The following is a 13,679-nucleotide window of genomic DNA, read 5'->3' as shown; positions in this document are numbered from 1 at the left end:
GAGCTAATCTATCTTTAGTTAGGTAATTTAGCACTAAGTGAGTTCTACAGCTCGAAGTTAATGGAGGAAGATAATAATGATTATTTGTCATGCATTATAATATCTCTTATATTTTTATTGGAATTATATGATTGTTGTTCCCCCACTTAGCAAGTAGACATTTAATTGTTTGTATACATTATCATAAATTGACATTGGTTACTAGGACTTTTAATTCTTATTATATAGTTCATAATTTTTAAGAGAGGATCCAAGAGTAGCGCTGTCACACCCTCAAAATAAAAGGTGACCGGCATGAGATGTGAATCATTTCACATATCCCTTAAGCCCTAAATTGAGAAATCCTTTCATTTTAAAACATAGTTGAATTTGCACTAAAAATTATAACATACTTAATAATCATTATTATAATAAAAGTTTTAATATTTTTATAGAAATAGCTGCAGAACCTTCCTATAAATAGGATCTCCCAAAAATTTTATAATATAATATTTTACATAAAATATAGTGTCAATCAAGAGCTCAACTCCTTCCAGTCAGCAGACAACATATATTAAAATAGAAATCTAGCTATTGGCTACGTGGAGCATCTAATCATACTTTTCAAAATAAAATATAGAAGTGTTTGTAATTACATCAAAAGGAGGGATCTCAATAAATTTTCCACCTCAAGGTTAGGTAGGAGGATCAGCGTCAACTAAGGTATCTGAGGTCAAAAATAATTTTTCAGTGAATAACATCTGAACAAGAAATAATTTAACATGAATCAAAAGGAAAGTTTGAAATAATTATGCAAGTTAAAAAAGCAATAATTCCTAAAAAAATTTTATAAACTTCAGAATAAAATGGCTGTATAAAATTTTAAATAAAATATTAAACTATTGAGCTCTTATAGAAAATGTTATTATCACTTGATTTCAAGAAAGCATATAAATGAAATAAATACTTATAAATAAATCACTAAATAAAACCAATAGGATATAAAATCACCAAATAACCAAATTATAATTAGAGGGACTTATCAGAACAATTAACAAATGTGGACACATAGTTCATGAGGATAAATAACCAAACACGACTTATACTACGAAGACAAATATGAACATACAGTCCATAAAGGTAAGTAATCAAATGCAGCCGAAGCCACGAAACAAACGTGAACACATAGTCCACAAGGGTAATGCTAACCAAACACAGCTTAAAGCTATAAAATCAAATGCAGGTGTTAAACCTACAAATAACAAACGTGAGAACAGAGTTCACGAATATCAAACTAACTAGTCATTAACCATGGCGCATCAAGGGCTAACAAAACTGTCGTTAGCATCCAATTTTTGGTAATAAGTCCCTTTAAAATTTAATTTCAAATATGCAAGAAAATCATCAATAATGAATGAAATTTTCATTTTCAAAGTCGAATTCGCATAACTCATTCTCTGTATCAATCCAATATTTGACAGAATAAAAATCTCATAATCAAAGTCCAAACTTGTTTTAATTAATCAAATAACGTTTCAAATTTGGTAAAGCTAATTTCTCAAAATAAAGTAATTTTAATCAACAAATATTCAATAATTGCATTATTGCTATTAAAATGATGCGTAGAAAAATGTAATATTTTAGTAAAGGAAATATTGATTGAAAAAATCAATTGGGACGCTATCCACTTACCTATAATGTGCCCAAGTACTTGAATTCATTTCTTAAGATTTCAATCAACTCTTTCTTTTGGCTTTAATTGAGATTTTCTTTCTCCAAATCCCTTATTCAATAATAATAATAATACAAATTTAGTGATCATTGCCCAAGTTTATTAAGCTCCCTTTCAATAATGACACCATAGATATTGAGTCCTAAATCAATCTAACTTATACTCTAGATAAACTAATCCCTTCAACACTATTATGTATACATGTCACACATTACAACGCAAAGTCTACTGTCCAAATTAGTTCAAAGGAGTGGAATAGATAAATCTTAACACTAATATTTCTCAAACATTGCATCAAATGTCCAACTAGTTACACATCACCTCCATAATCATCCAATTTGTTTGCAATACTCAAGTGAAACTCACAATAGTTTCATAATCAAAATTCTTTACCAAAACTTAAGTTAAATCCATGAATAATTAGCATTCAAGTCGAGTATATCTTTATAAAAGTTAAGAGTTAATGAAATTTAAGAAAACTCATCAGCAAACAAAACTTTTTCTAATAGACATATCATCAAACATCCCAAAGATATTTCAAAAATGGATATAAATAGTGATTTGGTTTTTAAATTACCAACTCAAGTATTTCTTCCAAAAGTTTCTAAATCCTACTTTAACTTTCATTATCAAAGACAATTGCCTTCCATGATTGTTTAATCATTGATGAGATAATTATCACAAATATTTTGCTACCTTAAATCCAAAATCTCCTCTCTTTTTTTCATACATTTTATTAAACATCTTCTATTTAGCATAACACTTAGACCAAGCTTCTTCCTATCCCATTACTATTTCCCAAAAATCCTCTAACACTAAACATATATATATATATATATATATATTAAACCCATTAATTCAATAGACAATTAACTCTAATTTCTGTATTTGAATAAGTCTAGTTTACTAAATTTCATTTCTTCAACATAAAAATCAGCCTTAATTGATAGAAAATTCCAATTTATCTATTATTATATAGCTCTTAACATTAAAAATTTTAGCTGGAATCAGTTTATTAATCCTATCCAAGACTCACAGTAACAGAAAAGGAAAAAGAAGAACCATCAGCTAACTCACAGAACATACACACGCACACCCCGAACCACAAATGGGAAGAAGCTTGAAGTTTCTATACCTCAAATCATCAATCAATCATAGAGAAGGGAAGGAGAGAATAGAGATCATGATGAACGGGGGAGAGGGGAGAAGATTGACCTCCACAACAGCACAAGTTTTTAGCAAGCATAGAATAGAGGAGAAGACTGACTGTGACATTGTCAGAACTTCTTGCAGCGGTAGACGGATAACGATGGAGGGAAAGGAAAAGAAGATCTAAATGCCCACAATCGCACAGCTAGGAGAACCCAAAATCAGCGCTGGTGCTCTTATTCAAAAAAGGAAGAATGTTGAAGATGACACGTGAAGATGAGTCACAGCATCAATCCCAGAACCGGCGATGGCGACGAAGACGGAGGCTATGGTCTGAAGCTCTCTTTCTCTCTCTCGCACGCTCACCTTGCTCTGGAACATTCGAAGCTGAAGACAGGTAGAGAAAAGGAAAAGAATCTGATGCGTGCTCCCCATTCCTATTGTCTCTGTCTCTATTATTATGATTATATTTATTATTATTATTTTCGGGACAAAATGGTAATTTGATTAATTAGACAACCACAATAAAATATCTCTTTAGACACCACTGGGATTTGATCACCAAACCTCATAAGCAAGAACCAAGATGGGTTTCACTAAACCAATAACATCTCTTATTATCTTTCTCCTACAAATTAAAAAAATACAGTAAATTTATCTTATTAATTATTCTAAATTTATAATTATAGCTTAGGTATACAGGTGCACGGAGGAGTCCTTGAAGCTAAGTGGTATAAATTCACTGTCTCTTTTGAGTATTTTTAAATTATGATTTTTAATATGTTATATTGTTAATGTTAGAGCTTTTTGTTTATTGACCATTGTAGGAATGTAATAATATAATCATATCCTTCAAACTATTTTTGCTTTTAATATACTTTGGATGACTATAACTTTGATATCTAGTTCATTTTGGATGGTTTAAAATGGCATGATTATGGAGCCAAATAATTGACTTATTCTGAAAATTGATTAAGTTATTTATTTTAGTTGTTGGTCTATGGTTTGCACTTTTTTGGAGCATAAGATTTGAAATGTGATTTTAGCCTAATGACATGTAGGAGGTAAAAATTTATCTAAGATGTTATATTGTGCAACCTTAAGCTAATTATTAAATATTTTTATATTAGATTTATTAATATAAAATATGTTGGGTGGCTGTAACCCAACTATAGTTGTAGATATGTATTAGTTATATCAAAAATTATTTTGTGTTATTTGAAATGGTTGATAGGTGGTTATAAAATTTTAAAATGCAAAACTATTTCTATTTTTTCTATTCTATTGTGTTCATCATATTCTCAATTTTAAAAGGGATCTTTTGAGCCTTTCACACTTATTTTGTTTTTAATTGCTTGGGATCCCTAAATTTTAGAAATAACAATTTAAGGAATTTAAATTCTACTTTCCATAATAATACTTATTTATCTAGTTTTATCTTTTCTACCATGATAGTTATTTTAAAAGGTGAAATATTTTATAAAACTATGTTTTATCATTTCCTACCATGATAGTGTTTTAAGTTACATAATTGTTTCAAATATATATATGATTAGTTAACTTTGGTTTACTATGGTAGACAAATATATATATATATATATATATGATTAGTTAAATTTTGTTTACTATTAACTTTTAGAATTTTATGTTATTTCATCACATTTTTCTTAAATTCTAATCCATTTTGGCTCAATTGTATATGTTTTTATCGCCCAAATTAAAAAAATGTGCATTTTATTTTGAGTTTGTATTCTTGGCTTTGATTTGTTATTTTTGGCCTAATTTCATTTTATTTTGGTTGGAGTTTTGATTAGAAACATTTTTGGAGCTTTATGGATGTTTTTGGAAGGCTTTTGGATGAAGAAATCAAGCATAAAATGAATAATTTTCATTAGCTGCAAAAACAGTGCAAAACTGTCAAAGTTGTGACTTTCATTCGTGACCCAGAAGGCATTCTTTAGACTTTTAGACACATTTGGAGCTTGGGTGTGTTAGGGTTTGGGCATTAGAACTGCTTGAAGCAAGGGAATGGAGTTTTGTAGATATTTAGAGCTTCTTTTCTTTGGTTTTTCTATTCCTCTTCCTTTTCCTATCTTGTATTTTGAAATGGGTTTACTTATTTTGTATATTTGTAGCTTGTGGATGATTATGAGTAGCTAAACTTTTTGTTCTAGGATTATTTGAAACCCTTGTATGGATTAACATTATGTTCCTCCTCTCTTTTTGTGATTAATGATATATATGTGCTTATTTTACTCTTTCCTTAATGCTTTTAAGTGATTGGCCACCATTTAGATGTTGAATTCACTTAATTGATGCTTGAGAGGGCTAGGTTGAGTGTAGAACTTGGGTAATATTCTGCAAGAATTTGATGTTTGCATGTTGAATGGATGATTTTGCTAGTAAGATAGAGATATACTTGCTAGCCTTGCATAGCCACATTAGGGTTGGTGTTTAAAATTGAGTTTTATTAATCGTAATAAGAGATTGGGTAATTAATTTAACTAAGCACATGTTCATGACTTGAGAGAGCTTGTCCAAGTATTTTTAGAACCCTAGGTTAGCACTTATTCTTATTAAAAGCATTTATGAGAGGAAGTAATTTTGGTGTCATGAATTAAGGGCGATAAATAATCCTAGGTCCTAATTTGTGTTTGAAGTTTGTGAATCAATTACTTTTCTTTATTTTCTAGTGTTTTAGTTTGCAAAAATCATTTTCACCTAATTATTTTTGGCCTAACTTAATTGAACTCACTTAGTCTTTTGTTTGATTATTTATTTTGAACAAATCCTCAAGGGAATAATACTTTACTTTCATTATATTACTTGCTATAACCCATGCACTTGCGGTGAGCAACAAGTTTTTGGCATCGTTGTCGGGGATTTGGTTTTGAAAATATTTTGATCAACCTTAGACTAATGATAGTAGATTTCGATTGAGCTTTGTAGATTTTAGTTCTAGATTTTTATTTTGTCTTTGTTTAGTGTTTTTGTTTTAGTTTGATACTTCTTTAGTTGTTTTCTTCTTTAGGTACCTATTTGGCACATGCAAGCCATAGGCCTAGAAGGATTGGAAGTTATATTTGAAGGATTAACAATCTTTAAAGAAGCTGAATCTCTAAATTTTGAAAGAACTCTTGAAACTCAACTTGAAAACATGGCAAAAGACTAGTATGACAATGCCTCAGTCAATGACTTTGCTAATTGAAATTTGAGGGTTACTCAATCTTGTATTCGAATGCCGGAGTTTCAAGTACATACTTTTGAGATCAAGCTCGCCATGATCATAATGCTTCAAATGAATGGGGTGTTGCATGGTCTATTCAATGAAGATACTAACAAGCATTTGATGTCTTTTATGGAAGTATATGATTCTTTCAAACAAAATGGGGTGCCTAAAGATGTCTTGCGCTTACGATTGTTTCCAATTTCTATACAAGATAAGGCTAAAGAATGGTTCAAAAATCTTCTTAAAGGTTCTATCGATTCATGAGAGGATCTTGAGAACAAGTTTAGAGCTTGATTCTTCTCTAATGATAAAACAGTGGAAGTAAGAGATGAATTTCTTAGCTTTAAGCAATATCCAGATGAGCATCTCTATGCAGCTTGGGAGAGATACAAGATATTAATGAAGAAATGCCCTAATCATAGGGTGTATAAATGGGTAGTGATTCGGATTTTCTATAATCCATCTTCTAAGGCCATAGTTGATTCTATCACAAATAGGGGATATCAAAATGTGCCTGTTAATGAAGTTTTTTGCCTCTTAGATCAATTGTCTGCAAACAACACTCAAAACATAGATAGAAGGAATACATCAATGGTGATTAGTACTAAAGATGATTCTTCTTCCCAAATTGTAGCCATCTTGAATACAATGAACAAGCATTTTGATGTGTTAGGATCTCAAATGCAAAAGGAAAATTCTCATAATGTGCATGCTGTCCAAGCCATTCCAACTATGTGCAATCAATATAATGATGTTCACATGCTCGATCAACGTCCTCTCTACATGACCATTGAATCTGTCAATTACATGGGCAAGTTTCAAAATCCTCACAACAACCCTTACTCTCAAACATACAACTCAAGATGGAGGAATCCTCCTAACTTTTCATGGAGTTAAGGGAATTCTTTAAATCTACCTTCTTCCTCTAATGTCAATCCAATTCACCCTCTGGGTTTTCAAGCTCTACTAAAGCCAATGTTGGTTAAAGAAGAGGAGTCTAAAATAGAAAAGATGTTATCACAAATCTTGAGTAATCAAGAGTCTGCAAGAGTTGAAATTAAGGCAACTCTTTCTCTTCATGAAACCGCAATTAAGAATCTCAAAGTGCAAATAGGGCAATTGGCTTCACAAATGAATGCTATGTCAAGAAGCAACCTCCCTAGTGACACCATTCCAAATCCTAGAAAGGATGGTAAGGAGAAGTGTAAAGCAATCATTTTGAGAAGTAGGATGCAATTACCTAGAGTTCTTATGCCAAGTGCAAGTAGTGTGAGTAGTAGTGCTACTAAGGTGGTTGTTGATGATGAAGTGATTAATGAAAAAATTATGGTTGAAGAGTGTGACAACTCAAAAAAGAATCAAGAAGAGAAAAAGAGCGATGATAAAGCTAAAAAAGTTGGTAATGAGAAAAAGCAACAAGAGGCCAAGCCAAAATATGTGCCTCCACCACCTTTTCCTCAAAGGCTTAAGAAGCAACAAGAAGAGGGCCAATTCAAAAAGTTTCTTGATATGTTCAAGTAATTGCATATCAACATTCCTTTTGTGGAAGCCTTAGAGAAAATGCCCAAGTATGCTAAGTTCATGAAAGATGTGCTCTCTAAAAAGAGAAGGTTCAATGAGTTTGAGACGGCTACTCTAACCAAGAGTTGTACAGATATCATTAAGCAACTACCTCAAAAGATGAAGGATTTTGGTAGCTTCTTAATTCCATGTCATATTGGAAATAAATTTTTGAGTAAGGCATTATGTGATCTTGGTACTAGTATCAATCTTGGTGCCTCTTTCTATTTTCAATAAATTGGAGTTGGGTAAAGCTAGACCAACAATCCTGACTTTACAATTAGCGAATAGAAGCTTGACTTATCCACGAGGTGTTATTGAAGATGTTCTTGTGAAAGTAGATAAATTTATTTTTCTGGTTGACTTCATTGTCCTTGATTGTGAGGTAGATCATGATATTCCTATTATCTTAGGAAGACCATTCTTGGCAACTGCTAGAACCTTGATTGATGTTGAGAAAGGTGAGCTTACTATGCAAGTGGATGATGAGCAAGTCACTTTTAACATGCACAAGTCAATAAAGTCTCCCAATGATTTTAAGCAATGCTTCTTTGTTGATATGCTTGATCAAGTTACATAAGAAGAATTCAATGAGGCAATTCCTAATAACTTTTTGGAAGCCTTATTAATAGGAGCTCAATTAAAGACTCAAGATGGAGAAGAGAGTATGGCTATCATGAATGCATCAATCACCAGTTTATTCTAGAAACTATGTCCAATTTGAATCTCTAGATTTATCTTCTCTTGATATACCATCTTTAAAATCCTCTATTGAAGAGTCACTATCTCTTAAGTTGAAGACATTACCTTCTCATCTTTAGTATGTCTATTTGGGAGCCAACAATACCTTGCTAGTGATTATTGCCTTGGACTTGAATGCATAACAAGAAGAGCAACTTGTGGAAGTCTTGAAAGCTCACAAAAGAGTTATTGGGTGGACTGTTGCCTACATAAAAGGTATTAGCCCTTTAATTTGCATGCATAAGATTTTCCTTGAAGATAATCATAAAGCTTTTGTGGAATATCAAAGAAGATTGAATCCAATTATAAAGGAAGTAGTGAAGAAGGAGATCTTAAAATGGCTTGATACAGGTATTATTTATCCTATCTCTGACAGCTCTTGGGTGAGCCTAGTTCAATACGTTCCAAAAAAAGGGAGGCATGACTGTATTGGCTAACACCCATAATGAGCTAATTCCTACCCACACTGTTACTGGATGGAGAGTTTGCATGGATTACTAAAAGCTAAATACGGCTCTAGGAAAGATCACTTTCCTCTTCCTTTTATCGACCAAGTGCTTGACAAGTTAGCTAGAAGGGAATTCTTTTGCTTCCTTGATGGGTATTTGGGCTATAACCAAATTGCCATAGCTCTAGAGGATCAAGAAAAAATGACATTCACTTGTCCTTATGGAATTTTTACTTTCAAGTGCATGCCTTTTGGGTTCTGCAATACACCGGCCTCTTTTTAAAGGTGTATGATAGCAATTTTCTCTGATATGATTGAGCACACTATATAAATCTTCATTGATGACTTCACAATTTTTGGGGATTCTTATGATGAGTGCTTAACCAACTTGGACAATGTGTTGAAAAGATGTGAAGAGACTAACTTGGTCTAAAATTGGGAAAAATGTCACTTCATGGTTAAGGAAGGCATAGCTCTTGGCCATAGAGTCTTTAAAAATGGCTTGGAGGTTGATAAAGCCAAAATTTCTATGATTAAGCAACTTCCTCCACCTACTAATGTCAAGGGTGTAAGGAGCTTTCTTAGCCATGTAGGATTTTATTACCGCCTCATCAAAGACTTCTCTAAAATAGTCAAGCCCCTTTGCACTCTTCTTAAAAAAGATGTTGAATTTAAATTTAATGATTCATGCTTGAAAGCATTTGAAAAGTTGAAGAAAAGACTTGTGTCTACACCTATCATGATAGCTCCTGATTGGAGTTTGCCTTTTATTGTGATGTGTGATGTTAGCAACTTTACTGTGGGTGCGACGCTCAGTCAAAAGAAAGATAAAGTTCTTTACCCAATCTACTATGCTAACAGAACACTTGATGATGCTCAAGAAAACTACACCATGATTGAGAAAGAGCTACTTACAGTGGTGTTTGCTTTTACTAAGTTCAGATCATGCCTTGTAGGTGCTAAGGTGACAGCTTACACTAACCATTCAGCTTTGAAGTACCTATTCAGCAAGAAGGAGTCTAAGGCAAGGTTAATTCAATGGGTACTACTTTTACAAGAATTTAACTTGGAGATTGTTGATAGGAAGGGTACTGAGAATAAAGTAGCGGTCCATCTCTCTAGGTTGAGTACTGAAGCTCAACTTAAATTTAATATTGTTATTGATAAAGCTTTTCTTGATGAGCAATTCTTTAAAGTTGACAACATTCAAACACCATGGTATGCAGACATTGTCAACTATCTTGTTTGTCACATCTTGCTCTTTGATTTGAAGTTTCATCAAAAGAAGAAGTTTCTTTATGATGTTAAGTTGTATTTTTAGGGAGAACCTTATCAATTTCACTAATTTACTGACCAAATGATTAGAAATTGTGTTCCTAAGTGTGAACAACAAGAAATTCTAAGATATTGCCATTCTTCTGACTATGGAGGCCACTTCGGGGGTCAAAAGACAGCATCTAAAATCTTATAAAATGGTTTCTATTGGCCCTCTTTATTCAAGGATGTATATGAATTTGTTTTAAAGTGTGATAGGTGTCAAAAGATGGGTAACATTTCTAAAAGGAATGAAATGCTACTCAACAACATGCTTGAAGTAAAATTGTTTAACGTGTGGGGCATAGATTTCATGGGACCATTTCCCATGTCTTTCAACAATCAATATATCCTTGTTGCTATAGATTATGTCTCAAAATAAGTTGAAGTGGCGGCATTTCCCATTAATGATGTTAAAGTGGTGCTTAAGTTCTTAAAGCAGCATATTTTCACCCACTTTAGAGCACCAAGAGCCATTGTGAGTGCTGGTGGTACTCATTTTTGCAATAATTAATTTCAATCTCTCTTGAACAAATATGGTGTCAAGTATAAGGTTGCACTTGCTTACCATCCTTAAACCAACAGGTAAGTCGAGATTTCTAATTGAGAAATCAAGAAGATACTTGAGAAGACGGTAGGAGTGACAAGAAAGGATTGGTCCACCAAACTCGACAATGCATTGTGGGCTTATCGAATAGCTTAAAAACTCCTATCGACATATTTCCATACTGATTAGTTTTTAAGAAAGCATGTTATCTATCTATAAAGCTAGAACATGCTGCTTATTAGGCTATCCAAAAGCTCAACTTTGATTTTAAAGCTATGGGTCAAAAGAGACTTCTCCAATTGAATGAACTTGATGAATTTCAGTTCAATGCCTATAAGAATGCTAGTCAATACAAGCAAAAGACAAAGAGATGGCATGACAAGAAAATTCTACGTAAAGCATTTGAGCCAGGCCAAAAAGTACTCTTATACAACTCTAGATTGAGATTATTTCCTAGTAAACTCAAATCTAGATGGTAGGGACCATTCAATGTGGTCTAAGTATTCCCTTATGGTGCTGTTGAGCTAGAATGCATTGAAGGAGAAAGATTTAAAGTCAATAGACAATGATTGAAGCATTACTAGAGTGGTGAGGTAGATTGTGAAGTAGTCACCTTGCCTTTATCTGATGCCTTTTGAAGAAGATAAGAGTCAGGCTAAATGATTATAAAACAAGCGCTACTTGGGAGGCAACCCAAGTTTCAAACTTTATCTTTTGATTTTTCCTTTATAGTTTAGTTGTGTTGGTGAAGTTATGTGTGATCTTGTCTCTTTTGTAGATTAATAAGGAGATATGAGGAAGTATAAGTCTTTGGAGAAGTAAAAAATGTAGCCAAAGAACAAAAGAGCACAAAAGAAAGGAAAATTTCAAGGAAGTCAAGCTATTTAAGTTGTTTTTATGCTTATAAACTTGTCTTGGAAATTATTTTGAGCTTATTGAAGTAAATGCAATTTTTTGTGGTTTGATTCCCATGAAAAATAGTTTTTTTAGGGGTTAATTTCATTTTAATTGAAGGAAATTATGTATGGTCGATAAATGATGGTTAGAGATTGATTTTAGAGTGAATATAGTGCTTGGAAGAGATTTTAAAAGGTGAACAAAGCAGATTTTTGAAAACAGAGTGCTGCAGAATTTTACTGTCAAGAAAGTTCTGACAAAAGTCATGACTTTGGGCTCACAAAGAAGATGAAAGTCATGACTTTCATTTCAAGCTTAAATCCAAAGTTGTGACTTGCATCTTCTTTGGACCTGTTATTTTTTTTGTTTTTAGTTTTTTTAAATTATATATACATAACATTAATAATATGTTTTTGTATATTGTTGCGTTTTGCTCTCTTCTATGATAATAATAATAAAATGCATTAATTTTCGTTTAAAAAAATCTCAGCACCGTATTTTGAGCACCGTATATGAGTAACATTTTATCCTTAGTTTCATCATTCTCTACTTCTCATCTCTATCAATGCTCAATATTTATTCACCATCGCATCCCTCTTTTAACCCAGCATCTCCGTTTTGACCTACTCACCAACAACCATTGTTCTTCTCGCCATCCGATCGTTGTCGTTGGTGAGTACAGTGGTCAGCTCCACAAGCTTCATTCTCGAGTCCTTAAGTTACAAATCCTCTTTATTATCTTTTTTAACCTAACATATTATCTCGTCCATGGCGTCCCTCTCCTTTTTCGGCAACCACTATTTCCTCCTTTAATCTGCCATTTCCGTTCAAGCTACAACTCATCTCTGCCATTATTCGATCACAGAGCTATAGTTCATTCTCATATTCACTATTCACCATAGCTCCCTGCCCATTGTCCTTACCCCTACTACTGTCTCTTCCTCTCTGCCATAGCTAATCGTGGAGCTCCAGGGTGCTTATGCTATCATGAGTCTCATCTCACTAGATCTCTCTCGGTATTTCCTTCATTCTCACTTTTAGCTACAGTTCATCATCATCTTCATAGTTGTCCTGCTTGTAGCCATAAGCCTGCTCCTTGATTCACAATTTTCATTCTTAAGTAGGTCCTCACCGTCATCTCTTCCCTTCTTGAACCCATGACTGCTCTGTCTGTAAATCACAAGCTAAAATGTGCATTTTTTTTCAAGATTCAAGTGCCTTGAATCTCGTTGTTGCCCAGCTGCTGTTATGTGCACTTTGCTGTTATGAATTCCAAATCTCCTTGAATTGTTGAGTAAAGCTCTGATTTATGCTTTGGTTGGGTCTAAAATCACTCTCATAATTTCTGCCATAAAGCTCATTGTTCAAGTTTCTTCATCCCTATCCTTATCATGTTCTCACTTTATAATATTGTATTTGTTATCTCTTTATGCTTTAAGGTATGCTATCATGCCAGCTTCTTTATGTTCATGTGGTTTCATTGGTTGAGATATTTTAGTATTAATTTCTAATTTGATTTTGCTGCTGGAGCTGAATTTAATAGTGCTATAAATTTGCGAGAATATATTGGCATTTTGATAGTGATTTTGTGCCTTATTTCTGATTGTAATGTTGATTTGGATAGTGGTTTTGAGATTGGGTAGAGTTATATATTTGGAATTCTTGCTGGGGCAAACTTGGGCATTATAAGGTAGAAGCAAATCTCTTCTACAAATTGAATGTTGGATGACAATGAATTGCATTTGCCCTATTAATTATTTTTATTGTTTGACTGACACAATGGAGATGCTCATTGAGAATTTTTGACTGTTTAGGTTTGCTTTTTGTTGATTTTTGTGATTTACTCTGGCAATAAAATTGCAATTGTGATGATACACAATCCTTACTTTAGGAATTTAAATTGTTCTTTATAATTATATAGCCTTTATTAGGTTTGTGTCCTAATTATAGCCTCCACTAGGCCTGAGTCTTGTTTGTTTGGTTACATGGCAGAGCTCATATTTGAAGTTAAGGGCATGTTTTATATTGAATTCATTATGTTCTTATGCTTCTAATTTATGGGTTATTTTTGTTTTTGTTGTTT

At 32.8% G+C, this 13,679-nt stretch overlaps 1 protein-coding gene and 1 non-coding gene across 2 annotated transcripts; one reads left to right on the top strand and one right to left on the bottom strand.

Annotated features, from left to right (window-relative positions):
* Positions 1-6,098: 6,098 nt before the first annotated feature.
* On the top strand, positions 6,099-6,986 carry LOC129286491 (uncharacterized). The gene is made up of 2 exons (XM_054922448.1): positions 6,099-6,336; positions 6,406-6,986. The coding sequence occupies exons 1-2, from the start codon at positions 6,099-6,101 to the stop codon at positions 6,984-6,986; spliced, it is 819 nt and encodes a 272-aa protein (XP_054778423.1).
* On the bottom strand, positions 6,408-6,514 carry LOC129287370 (small nucleolar RNA R71). The gene has a single exon (XR_008587689.1). It is a non-coding gene; the product is annotated as a small nucleolar RNA R71 (small nucleolar RNA).
* Positions 6,987-13,679: the final 6,693 nt, after the last annotated feature.

Source organism: Prosopis cineraria, unplaced genomic scaffold, assembly GCF_029017545.1.
Source record: "Prosopis cineraria cultivar Desert tree isolate PC_DT_omini unplaced genomic scaffold, ASM2901754v1 PC11, whole genome shotgun sequence".
In the NCBI taxonomy this organism is placed as follows: domain Eukaryota; kingdom Viridiplantae; phylum Streptophyta; class Magnoliopsida; order Fabales; family Fabaceae; genus Prosopis; species Prosopis cineraria.
This window is presented reverse-complemented; position numbering and strand designations above follow the sequence as displayed.